This window comes from Sebastes fasciatus, chromosome 7 (assembly GCF_043250625.1).
Source record: "Sebastes fasciatus isolate fSebFas1 chromosome 7, fSebFas1.pri, whole genome shotgun sequence".
NCBI lineage: Eukaryota > Metazoa > Chordata > Actinopteri > Perciformes > Sebastidae > Sebastes > Sebastes fasciatus.
In genome coordinates, this window is record NC_133801.1 from 13,777,870 (window position 1) to 13,801,035 (window position 23,166).

The window sequence follows — 23,166 nt, forward strand, 5'->3', positions numbered from 1 at the left end:
ATAACAGTAGCGTATTTATGACCCTGAAATCATTTGGAAATCTTTTAAAGTGGAAAAACCCAGAGCTTCTGCTCTTCCTCCACATGTCTATGTCATTGTCACCCTTCCAGCCCTCTCAGTAAAGAAGGAAGAGGCTGAGAGAGCTCTTTTTCGTGAACAGAAGAAGCTTTTCCAGAAGTACTTACCCCACTCTCTTTTAAAAAGAGACAAACAAGCAGAGAGCGCTTTCCTTACGCTGCCCTCTCTCGCGAGGTGTGACTTGCTGTCAACACTGTGGTTCTGCTCGGGTGGCTGTGTAAGGCTCCGACAGGTCACGGACATGGCTATGATGAGGCGATTGTTAAGTATTACACACTGTCACAACACAGCACAATGTGGCGTCTTTAAGCCTTCCGGCCAACATTGGTGTTTTTGAAAACACACTGTAGCGCCTCACAATGCCTGTCTGTATGTTTGAAATGAATAGACTGGAGGGGGTGGTCTTGTAAAACGGCTGTCAGTTTTTGATAGTGTGTGTGTGTGTGTGCTTTTATGTGCACTGACTTGTTGTGAGTGTGTGAAGTGTTTCATTGTGTCTCTGGAGTGTGTGTGTGTGTGTGTGTGTGTGTGTGTGTGTGTGTGTGTGTGTGTGTGCACACCTGTAACTGCCTGTGTTTCTACTTGTATGAATGTGAACTTCAGTGTGTGTGTGTGTGTGTGTGTGTGTGTGTGTGTGTGTGTGTGTGTGCTCTGCATGACTGTGAGTTGTTCATTGCGGTTAAGATGACTCCCCACGCTCCTCATTGCGAGCTGGAAATGTTAAAACACACAGTACCTGATTCCAACAGGTTTTTACGGCCACAGTGAAGTGCTGAGTCTAAACCCAGCCCGAAACCACATATTACACACACACACACCGCACAACGTGTACCATCACCAGATTTCCACAGACCGAGCTTCCCGGGGCTGACATATTACTTGTTCTGTTAAATCTTCCAACTATTCTCTCCTCCGTGCCATCAGCAGGAGATGATTTATTTCAAGACAATGTCACACAAACGACAGCCATCTCCAGGTGTGGTGGTGGTTTTATTCGGTTCCTGGTTCTTTTCAAGCACCAATTTAGCCCCGCCAGCGTGAGAGTAAAACTGGAACTCCGTCCTCTTTATTTCTGACCCAGTTCTGTTTATCATAAAACTTTATGAGCAATCTCAGGAGGGTGAGGGAGTGAGAGAGGAATGAATGAGTTAGAAGAGAGAGAGAGGGAGAGAGGGAGAGAAAGAGAGAGAGAGGAAAAGGCCTGTTTTGTCTTACTGGAGGAACTGTTTGGGATCCCTCTTCTTCTTTCCCTCTCTCTTTTTTTCTCTCGCAATTCATTTTTATCCAGTCAGCTCTGCTACAATGGCATAAAGGATCTCTGTTGTGAAAGCATCTGCAGAGAGCTTAAACAGAGTCTGCAAATATTAACAAAGAGAAAGTCAGCTCTTATGTGTAATATTAGCATATAGAAATCAATTCTCCACAACTGAAACTGATGTACAATCTTGCAATCTTCTCACATATCTGACATTTAACAACGAAGATTCTCTCGTTCCTAAGGGAAATTTAAACATTGGGCCTCGTGCAAAAACATTCTCTTATTATTCTCTTATATTTTCTGTTAAGGGAAAAAATAAGAGAAGTCACCTCCAGACGCACCAAGCGTTCTTAACCATCCAAAATCTGCTCTTACCCAGGTGTGCTGAATGATGAATCCCTCTTGATCATAAATTGGAGGCGTGCAGCCCATTGTTTATTATTAGCGAAGGTAACGCCCCTTAAAGACTACATGAGGGCAGGTGTTCAAATATTCTGGCACATGCCCGAGAATTGGAGAGATGCCACCAAAAATGCTGAAAGAAGAACTTCAGTAGTAGTTAAATCAAGGTACTGTTAAATAAATTTAAACAAAGTAAACATGTGATTTGCAGAGCATCAGTACTGTCGTTACAGGAATTTAATAATCCAATCATTATAATTACTCTAAAACATATAACAATCTAATTATGATTATATGATATTCATGCGTTTTTTTATGTTCCTCAAATTTAAAACTTGTGTTTCCTTGTGTTTGACAAACAATGTGTGGACAGTGAAAACAAGATGTTTGTTTCTTATCTTGTTAAGAGGGCCTTCAGCCACTCATAAAATTATCTCTTACCTAAGAGAAGAGCAAAAAATAAGAACAAAAACGTACAAAAATAAGAGGGAATTTCTTCTTATTTTGCTTTCTGCATGAGGCCCATTGCGTCACTGTGGACGTCCAGCTGTTTGAATTTAATGGGACTAAATTTACAGATTATATTTGTTTTCTCTCACACTGGAATTAGCTGCACATTCCGTATTTTAACTAAATTTAAACAAGGACAGCCTTTATTTCTGTGACCTTTTCTGTTTTTATTGCTTTATATATTTAACGCTGCAGAGTGGAAAGCAACAGCAAAGAGTGGAGAGGAAGAAGATGGCAGGTGTCGCAGTTTGTGAGTCACACTGAAATCTGTAATTAACTCAGCTTTGAAAGGTTTGAATTCAGTCCTCTACAAATAAAAACAGCTCCATGAGGAAATCTGGAAACTATATGAGCTGAGAAGAATTATGCAAAATCCTTTTAAAAGTATTCGGAGAAAATAATGAATGACAAAGAATCTTGGCTGAGCTGTAATTGTTAAATCTTTTAACTTTGGGCTGTTTGCGTCCAACTTTAGCCGTTGAACCGTCCCCGCCACAAACTCCCCCTGACATCCTCGTTTGTCTGCTGATGCACTGAACTGAACGCCGCACTCTCATAGATCCTTCCACGATCAGCATGTTTTGTCGTTAAGATAATTAGAGCAATTAGTGCTGAAAACCCCCCCTCCACCGCGCTCCTCACTCTACTGATTCAATTGAAAGGAAAATGGATTAAAAGTGTAATTAGCATCATCCAACGAGGCCCTGAAGAGCCTTTCATAAGACAGTGCAGAGGGATATGAGCGTTAATCTCGTTCGCTCTATTGATTCTCACTCAGTATTGAGTGGGATGAAGTGGCTGAGGGGCATATTAGCAAAACACTGACCGTCATTCACTGTGTAAACACACTGGAGGCGAAATCATGAAGTGATTGTAACTCACTGAGATAACAGCTCAAGAGCTTATTCAGTTAAAAAAAAAGAGTTTGGACTTGTAAAAAAAATTCAAGATTGCACATGAAAAAACTGTCGTGGGAAAATCTTGTAAATCCAACACGGTTTATTTACACAAGATGCTACTTATTGAGATATTAGAGGACTAAAACACGTTAAAAAGTCATTTTGGAGACGCAGAGTTCCCACCTGACATTCGTGATAATGTCGTTTCTGCGTTCTCATGAGGTCACTTTCCCACAGCTGACTCCATCTAACATGAATACAGCCATGTTGGCTTCCTTACATGTTCATCCAATTTGCTGGAACCAGCTGCTCTTTGTGTGCTCGTACGCTTTATTGCTATCTAAGTCACAAAATGGTTTTGTTTAGAGGCCAAGTGTTGGTGACTGCCAAACCAGACGTACATGTTGCATGACCCTGATAGCTACAGGGAGGTTGCAACACGCCATGTGGACATGCACTGTTGCAATGTTGTGGGCATTCTTCTTAAATTTGATGATTTATTTTCGGCTATAAAATGAAGAATATTGGGAGTTTTGTTGATGTTTAGCCTTTTTTTAATCATTGCAGTGCAAAGTTTGTATGTCGGTGTGTGGCATCTTCCTTTTTCCACCGCTTTTACATGTTGATATTTTACGTTTTTTTGCACTAAGCGCAGACTGAGAGTTCGTTGTGGCCGGACAGCATAGCGTCAGTGAATGGCATACCTGTCGAATGAGCTCTGTGTGAGCGGGGAGTCGGCCAACAGGGTGTGACCGGGGAATATGTGACCTGTGTTTACTCTGCTAATGACTAATGGTGTCAAGGTAACCGAGGAGTCCGATCATAGCCTTTGATCCTCTCGTGGTTGTGACCTTTGACAGAGAGAGTGTAAGATAAGTAGGGAGTTCAATAAATGAACACACATATGGAGAAATGATACATATATAGATAGAAAATAATTGATCAGCAGAGCAGAAGAAAGTAATTTGTTGTTATGTGGAAACGGATTCAGAAAGGAGAAATTGTTTGAATTTTTCTGAAATAATTTCTTCTGTGTTGTTTTTGTTTTCAGTACGATTAAAAAATGTCCTTGATGTTGAGGCTGCTTGCTTTTTCAGTGTGAACTCGGACACCCTGGCTATCTTATCTACGGACTAACCTGTTGTTTTAAGCCACTGTTAAACTGCTGGCGGTCAGTGTGTGTTTGTTAGTGTGTCCATGACATGATGAGCCCCTAGAATCAAACACTGCGTCCTCTGTGCTGGAGTGAGTCGCTGCCTTTCTTTGTTGTTGTTGTTGTTGTTTGTGTGTGTTTATCTGTGGCGGCCCAGCAGGGAAGGGGTGGAGCTGCCTGGGGAATTCCCCTCATATTCGTAATCGCCCTCCTGTGCCTGCTCGTGTGTGCACTTAACCCCAAAACAAACCATCTTATGCAGCGAGTACAGAGAAAAAAGATGTTTATTGATCCCTAAAAGAGGGAGGTCAGAGGTCAAGCTTGTGTCTTCCATCTTCCTCACTATGTGTTTCTTAATTATCTCCTCTTTTATTGTAAAACATGCTTAAATTATAGACTCATAGTTGCATTTTACCATGTACTTGTGCTCTTGTATGTTATGGACAAAGTGGTTTTGACAGTGTCCATTAATTTTTATGATCCGAGGCTTCAGTCCGCGCCCTGGTAGCTCTCCAAAGAGCCTCCCTCCTCGGTCTCGGTATCAGTCTCTCTGAGCAGAATCCCTGCAGACTCACATGTCTGTTTGAACTGCTGCTTGATTGTCTCTAAATCACAATATTTGCGTGGCCTTGCAGAGGTGACGGGCACAGGAAGGACTGTATGTGTGCATGCATGAAGCTTCAGCCAGCATGTGTGTGTTTATGGTGTGGACAGAGGTTAGAGTAGGAGGGTATGTCAGGGATTAAAGCTCCTGTCGGGATCCTCACAGTTCAGTTCCCTTTATTCTTTCTTAGAAACAATGGCGGCACAGCAGCAGACATCAAAAAAAGTTGGCAAACGTGTTCCCTATGGAGCGGTTAAATTGATGCAAATGAAAAGGTTTAAACAATAAAATGGTGCAAAAATGAAAACGAGGATATTTTTTGCATTAAATTTGGTGGTTGATATGTAATGTGTCTGGTCTGGATAACTGTAATGACTCTGGTTTAGCCCTGTAATGGGAGTCAGACTTGTAGTGCCTGCCACCCTCCCACTGACTTTCTTGGCTGCTTCGATTTTTTTTTTTAATGCCTGAACTTAAATCATACTTTCATGCTACCACAAAGCTACATCGGTTACTGTGCACCAATCACTCCTCAGTTATTGACATGCGAGAGCTCTGCCTTGGTCAGACGCTGCTCTTTTACTAGCTTGAGCTCCCTTAGTGACTCTCAGTCTGAGAACTTCCTGTATGTAGCGTCATATTTAGTATTATATAATTCGCCAGAAGTTTGCCAGAACAATGACACAAACAATTACAGCATAGTCGACAGAATACATCATGATTTTTATTGTGACCGAGATATTTATCGCAACTCTCTGCGGAGCCAATGTGGCTCCAGTGTCCTAACAGTGCTCGCCAGGAATTCAGTCCATAAAGCGGTGTACCTGTGACCCGTGCCTTCCAAGCAGCCCCCCCCTCCCTATCACATTTCTAATAAATCCCCCCATCATCATTGTCACGTCGACGCGGCAGAGGAAGGTGATATGTTAAACCTCCAAAGCATGCCAAAAATAACGCCATGTCTGATTGTTTCACAGAGAAAGGCTATTGTGTGTCCATGGGAAGCACCACAGTCCCAGGGTCTCCCAGCTGATTCTTTAAAAACGACCGACCCCCTCCGAATACACTCTGTTTCACAATCAGTCTGTATGTTCTGTAGCTGCAATGAAATCTGCACCTTGACTGTTTATATAGGAATGCTGAAGCTTTACAAATAAGTGGATTTAGGTGGAATTGTGCTCATTAAATGAGCACCAAGAAGTGGTGTTAGGTCTTAATTGATCTCATTGTTTGGAAGTTTCATCTATCACTGAAATAGTCAATTAACAGGATGCATTTTTTAACAGCTTGCATACTAAGCTTGCTCTCCACACATTTATTTGCTTCTTGCCTGCTACAAGCATTACTGGAGAACCCAGTTTTTGTGTGAGTGTATGCAGTATACGTATATGAGACAGTATATTTATTCTACAGTATGGTTTGTGCTTTAATTTTGTTTTCATGAAGATGGATGTCTTACATGATGGTTAATTACAATGTAATGAGGGTACAAATATCATAAGCATTGTGTTGCACATTTGCATGTATGTGTGTGCATTTGTATGTTTATATAGTAGGGCTGTGTATTGGCAATAATCTGGCGATACGATCCGTATCATGATACAGGGGTTATGATTGATGACTATTGGGATTTTTAAAAAATAATTTTAGGAAAACTATCATAGTCTAAAGAACACACTGCCATATGCATAAAATATGAGTAAAAAAGTTTACCTTTTTATGCAATCAGAACAGTGGGATGTGCATTTGAATTTATCACAGTCCCTGTAACATCATATTTTAAGAGGGTGCATCTCTTTGCAAGTGAAATATAGTATTTACTGAGTTAATCTTTGAATGTAAACTATTAATAAGACATCAATACAGTGTTTTTGAGAATCTACACAGTATCGCAAAAAACATAATATTGTGATTCTCTATATTTTTTATATTTTCTTACACCCCTATTATATAGCACCAAGAGCTACTCCAAGTGACCTCTGGTGGTTTAATAATTTGGTAGCTTAGCCCACATTGCGATGCAGTAATGCTGCACCGTCTCCACAGGGACACCAAAAAAGGCAAATTCAGCACAGCAAAATATGTTGATCCGTACAGTTTTGTTTGTAATTAAACTTTGATATATAGAAGCACAATTTAAACCATAATCCATTTTGTGTGTTGCAGATCTTCTACAAAGTCACCAGTGAGATTTTCCCCGGCGAGGAGCTGCTACTTTTCATGAAGGCTGAAGAGTATTCATGTGACACCATGGCTCCCGATATTCATGGTCTGCACCGCACAAACACACATTTCTGTCCACTGCTAAGACCTGAACAACACATACACCTCCCTTAAATGTACAGTATGCTAAAGTGTCTCTTTCCCACCGTGCAGAGGAGAGGCAGTACCGCTGTGAGGACTGTGACCAGCACTTTGAGTCCCGCAACCAGCTGCTGGACCACCAGAAGCAGCCGTGTGGGATGCCCCCCTCCTCCTTCCTCAACCCAGGTTTGACTTTTTCTTCTTTTTCTTTTTTAAATAGGCGGGCTATTTTTATGCCATTGTAAACAGTGAGTACTGAAGAGTCACAAGAAGGATGTGGAGATGAACTTGGAGAATATGACACTAGTGATGTCACTGAAAATGAGATCATACGGCAATGACAATGTGGAAAGAAGAGTCTACAAACACAGGCCACTGAGCCAAAATGACAACAGTTAACGCAGTGAAGAATATTTTCAGACTACATTACCCGTCCAAGACTTCAGTACTGCATGTTGTGATGTAGTAACAAGAGATTCAGTGTAACTTGTACGAGACTGGACCACAGACTCAGTAATTGACCAGCGCCTGCAGCAATGCAAATCATTATATTTTCCCCATATGATCTGTGTAATTGAATAGGTGGCTCTGAAAGACCACAAACATACCTCAAGACTGCACACAGTTTATATTTTAATTTAACTTGCAGTCCTTGTGGGCTGTTTGAACTTCGAAATACTTCTGGTTAGGGATTCACCGATATCAGATATCAGGCCGATACTGACTCAAATAGCTGGATCGGATATCGGTGACAATGGGGCCGATCTATTCAATTCAATTCTATGATTATATGCTATATACTGGAATTGTAATTCTACAGTTCTGACCAATTTGCTGCTGCCTTTCCTGTTAATTTTGAAGATTTTTTACCAAGTTGCTGGTGTACGATTTATTATTTTTATAATAAATAACAATTCAGTACATTTATATCTGTATTTATTTGTTACATTTTGTTTTACAAAGTTCAGAAAATAATGTTTAAGTCAAGCCTGATGTTGCCTTACACATAAAAGAATGATCCTAGTCACTACCACACAGCGAGGCAAACAGCTTATTGATTAAACTAAACTGAATTTTCACTGAAAAAGTCAGATCGGTGCATCCCTACTTCTGATATAGAAATTGTAGGTAGATGCAAATGCAATGACATTTCTTCTTGCTTTACTTTATCTATCTAGGAGGGGATAGTGACCTGCAGGCCCAGGAACCTCAAGACTTGCGACCCATCCACTTGTCCCACGGTCCTCCACACGAGTGTAAGGAGTGTGACCAGGTCTTCCCTGATGTCCAGAGGTAAGTGGATAGCTGACACTCAAACACATGATTCATTTAGGGAGTTTTGTCTGTGGAGCTGGAGCTGTCAGACAGACATTTGACACAAAACAAATGTCTAAATCCTCCTTGTTGTTTTATGTTCCTGCAGTCTGGAGGCCCACACTCTGTCCCACTCTGAGGAGAGGGAATACAAGTGTGACCAGTGTCCCAAGGCCTTCAACTGGAAATCAAACCTGATCCGACATCAGATGTCGCACGACAACGGCAAGCACTACGAATGTGAAAACTGCTCAAAGGTAGAGTGATGACTCTTGGAGGGGGTGTTGAATTAACAAGCAGAGTTTGTCCATGTGTCTGCTTTTAGTTTTTTTTTTTTATCACTCTCCTGTTTGGAGAAGCAGATAGTAACTCCCCCGTGTGTTTGTGCGGTTCCTTCCCCCAGCAGGTGTTCACAGACCCCAGTAACCTGCAGAGGCACATCCGCTCGCAGCACGTCGGGGCGCGGGCCCACGCCTGTGCCGACTGCGGCAAGACGTTCGCAACGTCTTCGGGCCTCAAGCAGCATAAGCACATCCACAGCAGTGTCAAGCCCTTCATGTGTAAGTCACTAAGACCCTACCTATGTAAGTCTCCTCAGTACGTTATAATAATAATAACACCAATAATAACAATATGCTTGTGACTTGCCTTTTAATAGAAAAACTGGGATGTTATTTGCAAAAAATGCATTTTTATCCTTCCTCAGCTTCTTCTCATGAGTCAATCATGTAATGTTCTACAGGAATTGCACATGGGATTATATAGTCGCTGTGTTTCGAGTGGCGGCGCCATTTCTTTTAAGACAAGAGTCATGCCGTTTTATCTGCATCAGCACTCTCACACAGTGCTGATATGGTGATAACAGCGTTTAAACTAGCATGTAATTTGACTCAATCCCACTTGGTGTAACCTTGCTGTTGCCTCTCACAGTGACCCGGCCTCACCTGCTGTTGACGCGTTGCTTTCTCTCACACACACACACACACACACACACACACACACACACACTTTTCGTCCCCGCTCCTCAGTAAACGCTAACTCCTGCAAACACATTTTGACCTTTCACATTTCCACCACCTCACACGGCAGGTCTGATCTCCCTCCCCTAAAGCATTATGACCTTCACCCTTTGCCCCGTCTCTCTTTCCCTGACCCGTCACACCAACACACACACACACTCACAGAGAAACCTGTAGACACACACACACTAAATACACACTCTTTCTCCTCCTCAAACAAACACACATTAACACACTCATATATATATACATAGACCGGACTGCATCTCCACTGCAGACCTCTGACTCCCCTCTCTTCTCCTCTCTCCCTCCACCACATGCACCATTCCTCACAAATAGCAACCACATGTACTCTTCCCTGTGCTCCCTCCGAATAGGAGTCCATTTGCTGTAATCAGCAGAAAATATGCAGGTTTTAAAAACAACTAATGGCTGTGTAAAAGAAGACAGAGCCTCAAACATGACGTCTGCCCGGGAGAGACCATGTGTGTGTGTGTGTGTGTGTGTGTGTGTGTGTCCGAAGTGTGAGTTCTCTTGTGCGTGTTTTGGACAGTGTTGGACTGTTCGCACACGTGATTTGTTCGTATGTTAGCGCACGCGATGTGTCAAGGATGTGTGCGTGTCTCAGAGCTTCTGTATGAAAGTGAAGCACTCAGGCCTGCAGCGCCGTTCGTTCCGACACTAGCCACTACTTAGCCACCGCTCTCCTCTCAAGAATGTGTTTATAATATTTAGTTTCAGTTTATCAAAAGCTGATGAGTACACGCGTGTAGTGAATCAGATCTCACACTCACAGCGTGTCATGTGTGTTCTGTAGTCTGTAAATGTCACAACTAGATGATTTATGGTGCAGGGCTTTTACTTGTAGTTTGCTCAGGCCATGTGGCTACACTTACGATTTAATAACTACTTATTTACTATTAGAAATTAGTAATGAATTTTTAGGTAGACACACTACCTACCACACTGCGAACTTTTACAGCCTAAGCTCAAACAGATTCATTTTAATCAATTGAAAAGTATTCAGACACAGTGTCCAAATTTCTTCATCTGTGTTGCAAGACACATGCACAGCTCCCAGACAGGAAACAACATGTGCAATATCAAAGGAATCAAGCGCTCTTCATTTTGTTTCCCCAGATGTTTTCAAAATGTTTTCAACTACCTTTCTACCCCTGATTGTATCCGCCAAAGCCAAGCCACAAATACACTTCATTTCAATTTAGTTTTCTGGCTCTATTCATTAACATAGACCTTTTTTTTTTCTTACATTCACTCTTGGCTCGAGCGTTCCCATTTGGCATTCCTCTGGGGTGTTTATTTAAATCTGTTTCCACAATACTTTTTTCCCGCTCTTCCTCTCCCATCTCCCTTAAATTGCCTCTTGTGCACCTTGTGGCTGGAAGGCATCCAAAGTATGCAGAAGTGTAATCACAGTGTGAGCCTAACCACTTCCTTATCCTCATTTTGAAGATCTCGTAACAATGCGAGCAAAATCAATCATCCAGAGAGCTCTAACTGCTTTCTGGTACTGTCGGGATGATCAAAGTCTAATTGAGACGTCGGCTGTAGCGCGGCTGATCTGCAAAATACTCTATAGTTTAGGAGGAAGGCCCAACAAAGAGGAACATCTTCCCCCTTTCATAAACTGCATTCTTGACTTTTATTAGAACAGCGAGAGAAAAGAGCATGGGAAAACAATTAGAACAAATCATCCTTTGGTGGTAGATAATGTTGACAGACTAATAATGGCGATAGATACGGTGAGGTTTTGTCCCAGGGCCGGGTGTTGCCACTATGTCGTCCAGGGTCAGACAGAGCGACCGACAGCCTTACTGTACAGAGGTTGACTGTGGGAAGGTCACTTAGCGCAGGACGACACGGACCCAACTATGGGGACAAGGTGAGGGGGCTGAGGGGGTGACAGAGAGGTCCGGAGGGGGAAGAGGGAAGAGAGGCAGCAGAGGACGTGAGACCTGTCCCTGGGAACCGGACTGCAGGATAGGATTCATTCAACTCCGCTTCCTTCACAAACTTAAAATAGAGCCATTGTACTGCATGCGGCCGAGAATGCGTGTGTGTGTGTGTGGGTGTATCTGTATGTCTGTGTTACGTGAATATTTTGTGAATGTGCCTGCATGTCCGTGTGTGTGATTGTTTATGGACTCCCTGGGAGCGTCCCTGGGAGGACAATGGGGTTGGAGATGCCTGGGAATTTGGTTTGATGTGCAGGTGATGAGTGGCAGTGACTGACTCACACCGTCCAACCAAACAGATTCCCTTACAATGCCAGGATCTGGACACACCTCTCCTCCTTATTTTGCTGGAAAACTGTTGTCAGAGTATTGATGGGAACACTAGCGTATCATTCATACTGTACTTCCTGTGCCTCAGCCTGCCTAAAGCTTGCTAACTAGAGATGTCATATATCATGTGATGTTATATTTTGTGTGTATGTGTGGGGGGGTGTGCTGATGCTTTCTATATCCTTCTCTGTGTCCCTGCAGGCGAGGTATGCCACAAGTCCTACACCCAGTTCTCTAACCTGTGCCGCCACAAACGCATGCACGCTGACTGCCGCACGCAGATCAAGTGCAAGGACTGTGGGCAGATGTTCAGCACCACGTCCTCCCTCAACAAGCACCGGCGCTTCTGTGAAGGGAAAAACCATTTCACAGCAGGGGGGTTGTTTGCCCAGGGTATGCCGCTCCCTGGCGCCCCTGGCTTGGACAAAACGGCTCTGGCGATGGGCCACACCGGCGCTGGGCTGGCTGATTACTTTGGAGCCAGTCGCCACCACGGCGGGCTTACCTTCCCTGCTGCTCCAGCGTTTCCGTTCAGCTTCCCCGGCCTCTTCCCCTCTGGACTCTACCACCGGCCGCCGCTCATTCCTGCCTCCTCTCCTATCAGACAAGCAGTCCATGCGCATCTCGCTGGGCCTGGTGGCGATCTGAGTAAGAGCCCGCTGCTGCCCCCGAGCCCTGGACTTCTGGAGTCCCGGGAGCTCCTCAAGGCTCTACGTAAAGATGGCGGCGCACCTGGCAACCATATGCCAGGTTCGGAGCTCCACATCCAGAGCTCCTCGTCCTCCGCTCTGCAGCGGAGCAAGCAGAGCGACCAGTCCGAGAGCAGCGACCTGGACGACGTGAGCACGCCCAGTGGAAGCGATATGGAGAGCACGTCGGGCTCCGAGCTGGAGAGCGACATGGACAGTGAGAGGGAAAGGGGGGCTGCTAGAGAAAATGGCAAAGGCCCCAAGAGGAAGGCCAGTGAAGGAGGCCCCCAGAGCCCCAGCCTGACCGGCAGCAGCGCTGCTAAAGACTTTCCAGGCCCCTCCCTCATCCCATCCTCGCTGGACGAGCACACAGCCGTTACAGGGGCTGTGAATGACTCTATTAAGGCCATTGCCTCTATTGCTGAGAAGTACTTTGGCTCCACGGGGCTGGCTGGCCTGCAGGACAAGAAGGTCGGGGCCCTGCCCTACCCCTCCATGTTCCCACTGCCTTTCTTCCCAGCTTTCTCTCCTCCAGTTTACCCTTTTCCAGACAGGGACCTCAGACCTCCAGGCCTGAAGGGCGAGCCACAGACTCCAGCAGATGACTGCAAGAAGGCCCAGAAGGGCAAATCTTCATCCGAGTCACCGTTTGACCTCACTACTAAGCGAAAGATGGAGAAGTCCGCCACGTTCACCCCCTCCAAACCAGGGGCCTCCAACTCCACTGGTCAGGATCAGCCGCTAGACCTGAGCCTGGGGTCCAGGGGCCGTGGAGGCAATCCAAGAGAGGAGGAGACAAAGAATAACATGGGGTATGAGGAGGAGAAGGCAGTGGTGGAGATCCCAAAAGCTGACACCTCCTTACAGCATGCCAGGCCAACCCCTTTCTTCATGGATCCAATCTACAGGTATTGTTATGCCCGGTAGCTTACTTAACCACCATTCAGGTCACTACTGCAATTTTACATCAAGTGTAAACAGAACATACTTAAACTGTTGTTAAACATTGTGCAACGCAAGAGCGTGAAGAAGTTTTCATACTGCTAAAACTCTTCTGTTGTCATTTACTGTCATGTAATTTTGTAATTCTGAATATAATTGTACTATTATTTACTGATGTACATGCATTAAGAGAAATCTATTATTAGCAGGGTTGAGAAGAGGAGAATGAGCGATCCGTTTGAGACTCTGAAAGACAAGTACATGCGGCCGGCTCCAGGCTTCCTCTTCCATCCTCAGGTAGGTTCTGACTCGTGCTTCAGTGGGAACTGGGACAACTTGGGGCGTTTAGCAGGAATATAATAAGATGGCACACACCTTGTTTGGACTAAATCACACATTCTCACCAGTCTACCTATCCACTTTTATTCTGTTTATTAGGTTTTAAAGTTGATCTTAGATGCCTTTATTGATCCTAGATTGATTGAATAGAGAACAATAGCCCTAATCTGTCTGGGTAGTTCTTGGTCAGTCCTCCCTATAGAGCGGTGCAGGGATGACGCATTTTTGTAGGCCAACCTGGAAGTTAGAATCACCCTGGATACCTCGACAAAAAGCCAATGGGATTTTTTCAATTGTGTTTTGGATTATTGCTAAACATAAGCTCTGTGGCAAACAAACATTTATGATACTTACAAGTTTTGTTCCATAAAATAATCTCCACAAATCAGTGGGATGAGGAGATTACAACCAACTGAGCTTCAGCCTCTTCCGTGTTTGTTAGCTATGGTGGCCGATGCAAAAACGCAAATGACCCTCTCTAGAGCCATTTGGAGCAGAGCCAGTGTGTAGAGTGTGTGTGTATGTGGGAAGTGAGTGGTGAAGCGAGAGAGAGCGGCAGCGACGGGAGCGAGTAACTTTATCGACTCCGGCCCAAGCAGGAAAAGTTAACAGAGTTTGGTTCGTCCGTTCTGGGCTGCTGTAGAAACATGGCGGTGCAACATGTAGATATGAAGGGCTCATTCTAAGGTAACAAAAACACAATGATTCTTAATTTCAAGTGGTTATACACTAATGGAAACATACTTATTAATATTATATTCCATTTCTGCTAATAGAGCCCCCTAATTGTTACACACTGGTCCTTTAAGATTGTGTTAACCACAGACCTTATTTCAGGCATCTAACTAAAAACCCATTGACTTCCAGGCGAGGGAACAGGAAGTGCTTAAATGCTAACTCACTTCCAGGTTTTAGGACTCATTCCTGCAGCACTCTATTTAAATTCACAATAGTTGTGATGTCATGTAACCATAGCAACATCACTGTTACAAGTTCAATATTAGGTTCCCATATCTACAGATGTGACAGCATGGCGTTAAAACAGTCAAGATATCATTATGACTCTTTCTATAAGGAAGTATAATTCAGAATGATTGTCCCCGGCTGACCACACTGGATTAATAGGGATTAGCGTGTGGCTCCAGCCTTATCCAAACTACTGCCTGCTAAGCCCGTCGTTGGCTATCTGAAACAGATGTGGCAGGGAGAAAGGGCACACTCTGACACGTCTTCCCGTAACATATATTCAATTACAGTATAAAAAAATGATATGCTCTTAAAGCAGTGATTTCTGCCCCTGGGTTCTCTGTGCCAGTATTTCTAGTGTGATATGTGTGTGTGCACGCGGGTGTATGTGTGCGTGTGTCTGTGACGTGTTGCGTTGACGTTCATTTGTTCAATCTTCCCCTCGCGGGTGAGAACGGTCCGTCGGAAAGTGAAAACACCACTTTCTCAGGCATATGATTTTTTTTTTTTTTTCCCCTCCTCTTTTTCTGGCCGTTTCAGGTCTGGTTTTTACAGGCTGTTTCATTTGTCTGATTTATGTCCCCTGTCCAGACTGCTGCATGGGCCCAGCCTGCAGCAGCCACATGGCCGTCCCACACGCCTTAATGAGGTGTCCTATCAGTAGAAACACTAACAGAGTGCTTAGGCCATCTTTATGACTTTATGATGTCTGGACACACAAATCATTCCCAGAAACACCAGACCCGGGTAGGTCTAACCCAGACCAGGCAAGGGGCCCTTCTGTATACTTTTGAGGGCGTTTGTTTTCAGTCACCTGACTCACTCTTGAGCCGTATATCAACAAAAAAAAGAGGTTGCAAAGCTGAGGGGACTTTTTCAACCTTTAGTGATTCAGCTTTTTATTTCCTGGCAGGGAATTTTACTGCTAAGCAATACTGGCTTAGATTACATACTGGCATTGTATTTGCAGCCTGTTATAATGAGCTTATTGAACACCAGGAAGTGTTGGGAACTATTAGAGCCTCCTATAATTCCAGCGCCATAACTCTGCAGATAGGCAGCTCGTTCAGAGTTAATCACGTCGGGACCCATCATTCCCTCTCTGTACCCATGTGTGTCCAATCAAAAGCTGTTGATTCATGCGCCACTTCCTGGTTCTGACTGCTTTCTCTTTTCCCTCTGTTCCGCCCCTCAGTTTCGTTTGCCAGATCAGAGAACTTGGGTAAGTTCCTCTTTAACCTACAGTACTGCCGTGTGTCTGCACGTCTACAAAACAGACCCCATCCCCCTTATTAATGCATGGGCTGCGTAACAGTTTACAACTGACATCACCCAGCATTCGCATGGCTTTAGCCCATCACCATCACGCACTGACTGGACTGTTTCTGGCCACAGAACCACTTCCCTTTTTCATCTGAATGTTTATATTATACATTATATTATTTTGTTGTAATTTGAGGATTTGAGCCTTGCTTTTTGATTTATTTACATCTTTACATCGAGACATATCCCCTCTCTGGTTCACATGAAAGGCTTTAAGCGGGGATTTCCAGCCGAGCTACACCCCGTCCATCCAACAGCTCTGAACATACAGAATGTTTGCTTATTTGGAGAACGAAGCAGGGCTTTGCAAATGGGCACTGGGGGGATGAGTAGGGCGGAGGGTGGTGTTTAGGGGGGCTGCTTTACATCAGCGCAAGGGTAACAGTCTCTTTGGGACACTGGCGGGGGGACCGGGGGGTTAGTTCCTCCCTCCAAACATCTGGTTCCCGATAAAGATCAACAATTGAGAATGCATCTCGCTAATTAAGGCCCTCGCAGCATCACTGACATCTGAAGATAGCCAATCAACTGCTGGTCCCACAGCGACGCTACAGCAACAAGCAAGTTCACAGACACACACACACACACACACACACTGCCCGGGGCGGACGGACAAGGGGGTTTTGGGAGGTGTGTGGGTTAGGGGGGGTGTCTTATACAAAGGAGTATAGGGGGGTTATAAAACCTTTGAAAAATCACTTTAGAGCAAAATGTGGAGCCGTTTATCCTCTTGTCCTTTAAGTCGAACATTTCACACACACAGCATTGTCAAACAGTGGCCTAATGAACCTGAATCACCATCCATAAAAACGGCTCAATGGCCGAGGGTTTCTGAAGTATAATCTGTGGCAGACTGACGGTAACTAGTTTCAATCATTAATACATCTAATCCATCGCATTGGATTTGTGAATCATTGACTGCAAACAAAGCATTTGACTGGTTTAGAGAATCTGCAAAAGCACTTAAAGGTCCCATATTGTTAAAAGTAAGATTTTCATGTCTTTGATATTATAAAGCAAGTTTAAGTAATATAGAAAATACTGCGAAAGTATCGAAACGCTCAATCCATGGAGAAATACACACAGCCCATATTCATAAACTGTGCATTTGAAACAAGCCGTCAGGATTTCTGTCCATTTGTGATGTCACAAATCTACGATATATACACCATTACACAGTTTCAAACATAAAGATTCTAAATGTCTCCCAGTTTATTTCAGTTACAATGGTTGCGTCCAAAACTCCATACTAACATGCTATTTAATACGCTAAAACAGTATGTGAGATATTTTAGTATGTCCGAAACCGTAGTATGAAACCAATAGTGTGCGAATTGCATACTGTATCCTTTGAAATATAACAGTATGCAGCGCTGGACACTACGACGGCATAAATATCCCACAATGCAATGCAATGCAGACTAGTGTTTATTCACACAAAAGTATGTTGATTGATAGTACACATATTGGGTATGTAGTGTATAGTATGTGATTGACATCAGCTGACAGGAAGTAAACATGGACCCAAACTGTTTCCTCGCAACACAATGAGGATGAATACAGGCATATTCAGGCAGACAGTATGAGGAACATTTTTGAACATTAAAGCATGTAAACATGTTGTAGTAGAAACATAAAATACAAGTATGAACCTGAAATGAAGCATGATACGGGATCTTTAAGCATAAAAGATTATTTTGTGTTGTTTTTTGGCCATGCAAGAATAGTTTCAAAATCAGTTCTGAACTGGAAAATATTAAAACTAAATCATTATTCATTTTATATCAAATTAACTTTTGCAGGATACTTTTTTCAGGAAAAACAAAGCACTATTCTAATGACGAGTGTCTGAAAGTTTCATTCTGCTACGTACAGCCAGACTAACACCACTATCTTTTTTTATGACAAGGACTATGCCTTTCATTTAAAGGATACAGAGGCAAAGGTTGACCAAAGGTGTGAGATTAAACTCTTAATAGAGTGCAGCAGCATTAGAGGGTGGAGGTGGTGCTCAGAATTCCCCAGTAGATGGAGCCGGGATGGAGTAGCTTCAGCTCTAAAAAGTGTCTTATCGGACAGGCTCGATACTGCCGACAGCTTTAGGGGCCCTAATGCTCCCAAGAGTTATGGGTTCTCGTTGAGCAAGGCAGACAAACTGAGCATTCACTCCAGCGCCTGAAAAGAGCCCGATGAAATACACAGTGCACATTCAAAAGAAATATGAAAGCATTTCACCTCCCTCTTCCCCACAACCCGTTGCCTATCTTTCAATCCATCGCCCTCCTTCTTTCTCTCTCTCTCTCTCTGTTCTCCCCCTTGCCTTTGATTCATGGCATGCAGCATTGGCATATTCATAATCAAACGGACCTGACACTCCACATCCTCCCTCAGTGGGAACGTCGACGGCTGCGGCAGGAACTTTACACTCGGCCGTCACTCCTAATCAGCCGCTCCCAACGCCGGGCTCCACCGTCATCCATCAGCCCTTCTCTCTCCGGGCCTCTGTTTGCTCTCTCTTTCTTTCTTTCCTCTTCCTTCCCACTCTTCTCCCCTATCGTCTAGTCCTTCATCACGCTTCTTCTCCGATTCTCTCCCTCCGTTTCTTCCCCTCTCCTCGGTCTGCTCCATCTTGGCGTGAAGCCCGAGAGTGACAGGGGGTGAAAGCAGGAGATGAAATGTCAGAGTCGGAGCAGGGCTCTGGTGGAGGACCCGAATCACCATTGATTTGTTGCCTTATTGAAATAAGAATAAGAAACAGGCTGAAAATTCAATACACGCAAAATAATGCAAATTTGTGTGGCCCCTTTAAAAAAAAAGGGGAAAAAACCTCCTGTGTGTGAGATGGGCTGACAGGCCCTGCGGCCTTCTGGGACCCCCTCACCCCCGCCCCTCCCTCTAGTTCTCCCTTCACTCCCCCTCCAGCCCCCGCTCCTCCCCCGCCCCTCTCAGCACAGCGATATCATTATTACCCGTGTCTGGCCCTTGATCAGTAATGTCAACATCTTTCATATTGACGAATGTGCTGTCTGCCCGCATTGTGCACAGAATAGTTTACAGCCCGGCAGTGGACATGAATCACTCCTCTGCCACACACACACACACACACACACACACACACACACGGACATGTATCTGACAACACACAGATACACGCACGCTCACATACTACGCACATACACACTCACACAAATGCATTACAAATACATTCTTCTCTCTCACACACATACATATATTTTCTCTTTCACACACATTGATGGCAATTAATCAACTGCGGCCACCATGCAGCACCTAGTTCCTTGTTCACACACACACACACACAGACCAACTGACAAGTGCACATATCTCCTCGGAGAGTACCTGATGAAAGTAAACGTTCAGCTTCATTAGTAGATTGGCTGCAGTCCCTTAATCCTATATATGTGTGTGTTTATGTATGTACTGTGCATGTATATGTGTATTTGTAAGAGTTGGCTGAATTTAACGCTCAAAGTTTCGCGCCTGCTCTCCGCTGAATATGAATGGGAGCGTACTGCTTTTTTGTTTAACTCCAAAGTTATGAATCAGGATCAAATGTACTTGTCATGCACACATAGCAGGGATTTGACCTTGTCATTCATGAATCATTGATGAACGTCATAATAAGAATTCGCACAATACCTGTTTCACTTCATTTCACCTGGTGGGATGCCTGTAAAACGAGGCTCGTCAATCAAACAAGATGTGAACAAATTTGTCTGGAAAATATTAATTATATATTCAGTAAGAAGCATTTAACAGTAGATAAGAAATCTATCGAATATTTGGCATTTGTGCTTAATATCAAGACATCCACAGCAAATGTATAAATGTATGTTTGCTATATTTCTTTCAGTGTTTAATATCATATCATGTGCCTCTAAATTATTCATTGCTTTTACCATTTTATTGCATTCTGCAATCAGGAACCAAAAAAATATTCAACCACATCCTGCAGTATAATTGCATGGCTATCTCTCTATAGTATCCTTGCTATAAAAACATAGTTTTAATTAAAAAAAACAAGTGAAATCTCACACATACTATCCTTTGTTTCTGATACAAATCAGTTTGGTCCAAGATTTATTTTTGTGACATGATCATGATAAGTGACGCAGCTTTCAAAACTGATTAAACTCTCATCAGTTTCTTCTTTGCATGTTGGACTTGCATTGCTAAATGAGCATTCAGTGTGTTTTTCATTAAGCCCAAAGTTAACCCCTCTGCTCTTCTCTGTGTCCTCAGATGTCGGCCATCGAGAACATGGCAGAGAAGCTGGAGACGTTTGGCTCCCTGAAGCCGGAGTCTGGTGATCTGCTGCGCTCCGTCCCCTCTATGTTCGACTTCAGAGCCCCGCCCTCTGCACTTCCAGAGACGCTGCTGCGCAAGGGCAAGGAGCGCTACACATGCAGGTAACCACGGCAACTGGGGTGACATGTGTTACTTTAATTTTTAACTTTCATGGTGGTCATAAATTAACAATCCTCTAGGGCAAGTAGTTTTGATATTGGCATTTGAGTCTCTTTTTTTATTTTGCCACAGAGTCACAGTTCTGTGATTTTTAACATTAGAATAATACATATTTTTAGATACATGTATGTAAAGTAATGTAGGTAAACCATACTTTAAAATTTTTTCTATTCCTTTATAGATATTGTGGGAAAATATTCCCGCGCTCCGCCAACCTGACCCGCCACCTCAGGACTCATACAGGAGAGCAACCATATAGGTAAGACTATTTCTACGGATCTAAAGAGCCACGTTCACACACATGTACTGTCTCTTGGAGCTTGTACAATGTGTGTATACGTTGAAGACGTGTGTAGGTGTTTAGTTTTTGTTTGAGCTGTTATAACGGAGAAGACGGACCAACAACAACATGTCAGCGGAGTATCATCCTCCTCTCTTCTGCCAGCATCCCTCCATCTATCCTCCTCACCTCCAAGAATACACACCATGCAAAACGATATAGGAGAATCATCGTCTAGTCAAGGATTAGATTTGCACAATAGCACATTAACTCCCCAGGTGAATAATTGTTTTTCTCTCTCCACAAATATGAGTGAGAGCAGCAAGCGAGCGTCTTCTCAAGCAGACGGAGATGCAGCTTATGGATGTTTTCCCAGGGAATTCTTGTCTACAGTCAGAGCAGAGTTTATGTGTGTTTTCTTATGCTGTAAAAGCCTGGAATAATTATCCTGCTGCTAAATAATTTGCCTGATGAAAAATGGTGTCCGTAGCCAGGGTGACAGGATGAGGAGGAGGAGGAGGAGGCAGGGGGGGTTGAAGCTGGGCTGAGAGGAAGGGAGGAAGTTTGGTGAAAAATTGGGGTGATGAGGAGCACGGGCAGATGTCCAAGCCCGGCAGCTGTGGTCATTGCTCTTGCGCGTATTAGGCCAGACTCAAACTGAACTGGCTACTTGCCGCGACAAGTGAGGCTTTCTTGCCAACTTAAAAAAGTTTAGCACAAGATTAAGTCCTTTTTTTTCTGCAATCATAGTCTGGTTGGCAAATAAGACAAAAAGATGCACAAGTTTCTCAGCGTTTAGTTTCACAGGAAACTTTAGTTATAGAAGTCTCTCCCTGCCCTCGCTCCCTTTCTAGGTGCTGCTGAGGTAGGAGTAACAATGCAGCAGCAGTTCAGTACACATGTAAAAATGAATCTTGCACATATACTACATTTGGATAATGAGTAAGCTCTGGCCAGCACCGCTCTGCTTTGTAGTTACTAAGGTAGAGGAATGTTGGCCCAAAGCTCGGAGGAGGCCTGCTGACCACAGGGGAGAGAGAGAGACAGACGCAGGCCTCTACTGCCCCAGCCTGATAGCCTGCACTCCGCACGCTGGCATGCCATTAAAGATCACCGCTGTTTATTGTAATTTTTTGTGGAGATAACCGGGGGGTTCCTGAGGGACGGCCAATCGAGCGAGCTAATTCCACCAGAAGAAAAGATGTAATCTTCTCGTATAATTTTGCATGAAGAAACTTGGCAAGAGGCTGTAATTTTTGCAGGGCTACAACCAAAATCTGTTGCGTGCTTATTTTGTGAGGGAAGAATGCAATTTTATTGCGCTGGCTGGAGATAAGAGGCAGAGCTGTTTCACCTTAAACAAGCTCCTCCATCATGTCTGGGACTGTGGGACTGCTGGGACTGTCTGTATGCCTGTGTGTATGTGTGTCCCACATTATGTATTCCATTATGTTTCCCACAGAACAAACCGCCGCTTCCTGATTCATTATGCAGCACAGTTGTACTTATGACTAGCAGCTTGTGTATTTTTTGCTATTTTTGTCATTTCGTAATTGTTTTAAGTGAAAAGGCCTTCACTTTTCCCTGCAGGTGTAAATACTGCGACCGCTCCTTCAGCATCTCCTCCAACCTGCAACGTCACATTCGCAACATCCATAACAAGGAAAAGCCCTTCAAGTGCCACTTGTGTGATCGTTGCTTCGGTCAGCAGACCAACCTGGACCGCCACCTCAAGAAGCACGAGAACGGCAACCTGTCAGGTGAGAAGCCTTGAACATACTGTACGTGTGTGGAAAGATAATAGTTCATAAATTGATCTGAGTTTTTGCAGCTGATTCAAGCCTTTTTTGAGAGCTGCTTTGCTGATTTGTGACACAGTAGCAATGCATTTGCTAGATATTATAAAACATAATTTACTGAAATGATTTTAGAAGCTGAAAAATTAGATTAGATAAATCTTTCATCTGCCTCTGCAAAAGCACAAAATATGTTTTGAATGCTTTCATCAGCAGCTCAGCTTATGGGTTTAATAGGTTGCATCACTCTGACTCTGAATCAGCAGAACAAGCGGTGACACCTTGCCAGCAGCTGAGAGCAACAGTCCTCAGAGGAGGTTTCCACTTAATCAGACACCGTGTTCACTCTATCAAACGCTAAATGAATTATCTGCCAAGCGTTCCCTTTGCCTCATCAAACACTGTATCCCACAACACAAAGATAATAGACTGGAAACTGTTTAGCAGAAAAGCTGTTTCATCATAGTTAAAATGATAAGATTTGTCACTTTCACCTAAA

The 23,166-nt window shown here is 43.8% G+C and overlaps 1 protein-coding gene across 18 annotated transcripts in view; it reads left to right on the forward strand.

Moving 5' to 3' along the window:
- The window catches only part of mecom (MDS1 and EVI1 complex locus), a 153,424-nt gene that overhangs the window by 123,627 nt on the left and 6,631 nt on the right, over positions 1-23,166 (forward strand). For 2 of the 18 annotated variants that reach the window (XM_074641720.1, XM_074641722.1), the window contains 11 exons: positions 7,071-7,173; positions 7,281-7,394; positions 8,387-8,501; positions 8,632-8,779; positions 8,926-9,106; positions 12,049-13,444; positions 13,685-13,775; positions 15,979-16,005; positions 20,367-20,533; positions 20,773-20,850; positions 22,462-22,631. In XM_074641720.1, coding sequence (XP_074497821.1) covers positions 7,071-7,173; positions 7,281-7,394; positions 8,387-8,501; positions 8,632-8,779; positions 8,926-9,106; positions 12,049-13,444; positions 13,685-13,775; positions 15,979-16,005; positions 20,367-20,533; positions 20,773-20,850; positions 22,462-22,631 — 2,590 coding nt within the window. The remainder of the gene's footprint in view (positions 1-7,070; positions 7,174-7,280; positions 7,395-8,386; positions 8,502-8,631; positions 8,780-8,925; positions 9,107-12,048; positions 13,445-13,684; positions 13,776-15,978; positions 16,006-20,366; positions 20,534-20,772; positions 20,851-22,461; positions 22,632-23,166) is intronic. The other 16 variants (XM_074641711.1, XM_074641725.1, XM_074641709.1 and 13 more) reach the window with 12 other exon arrangements.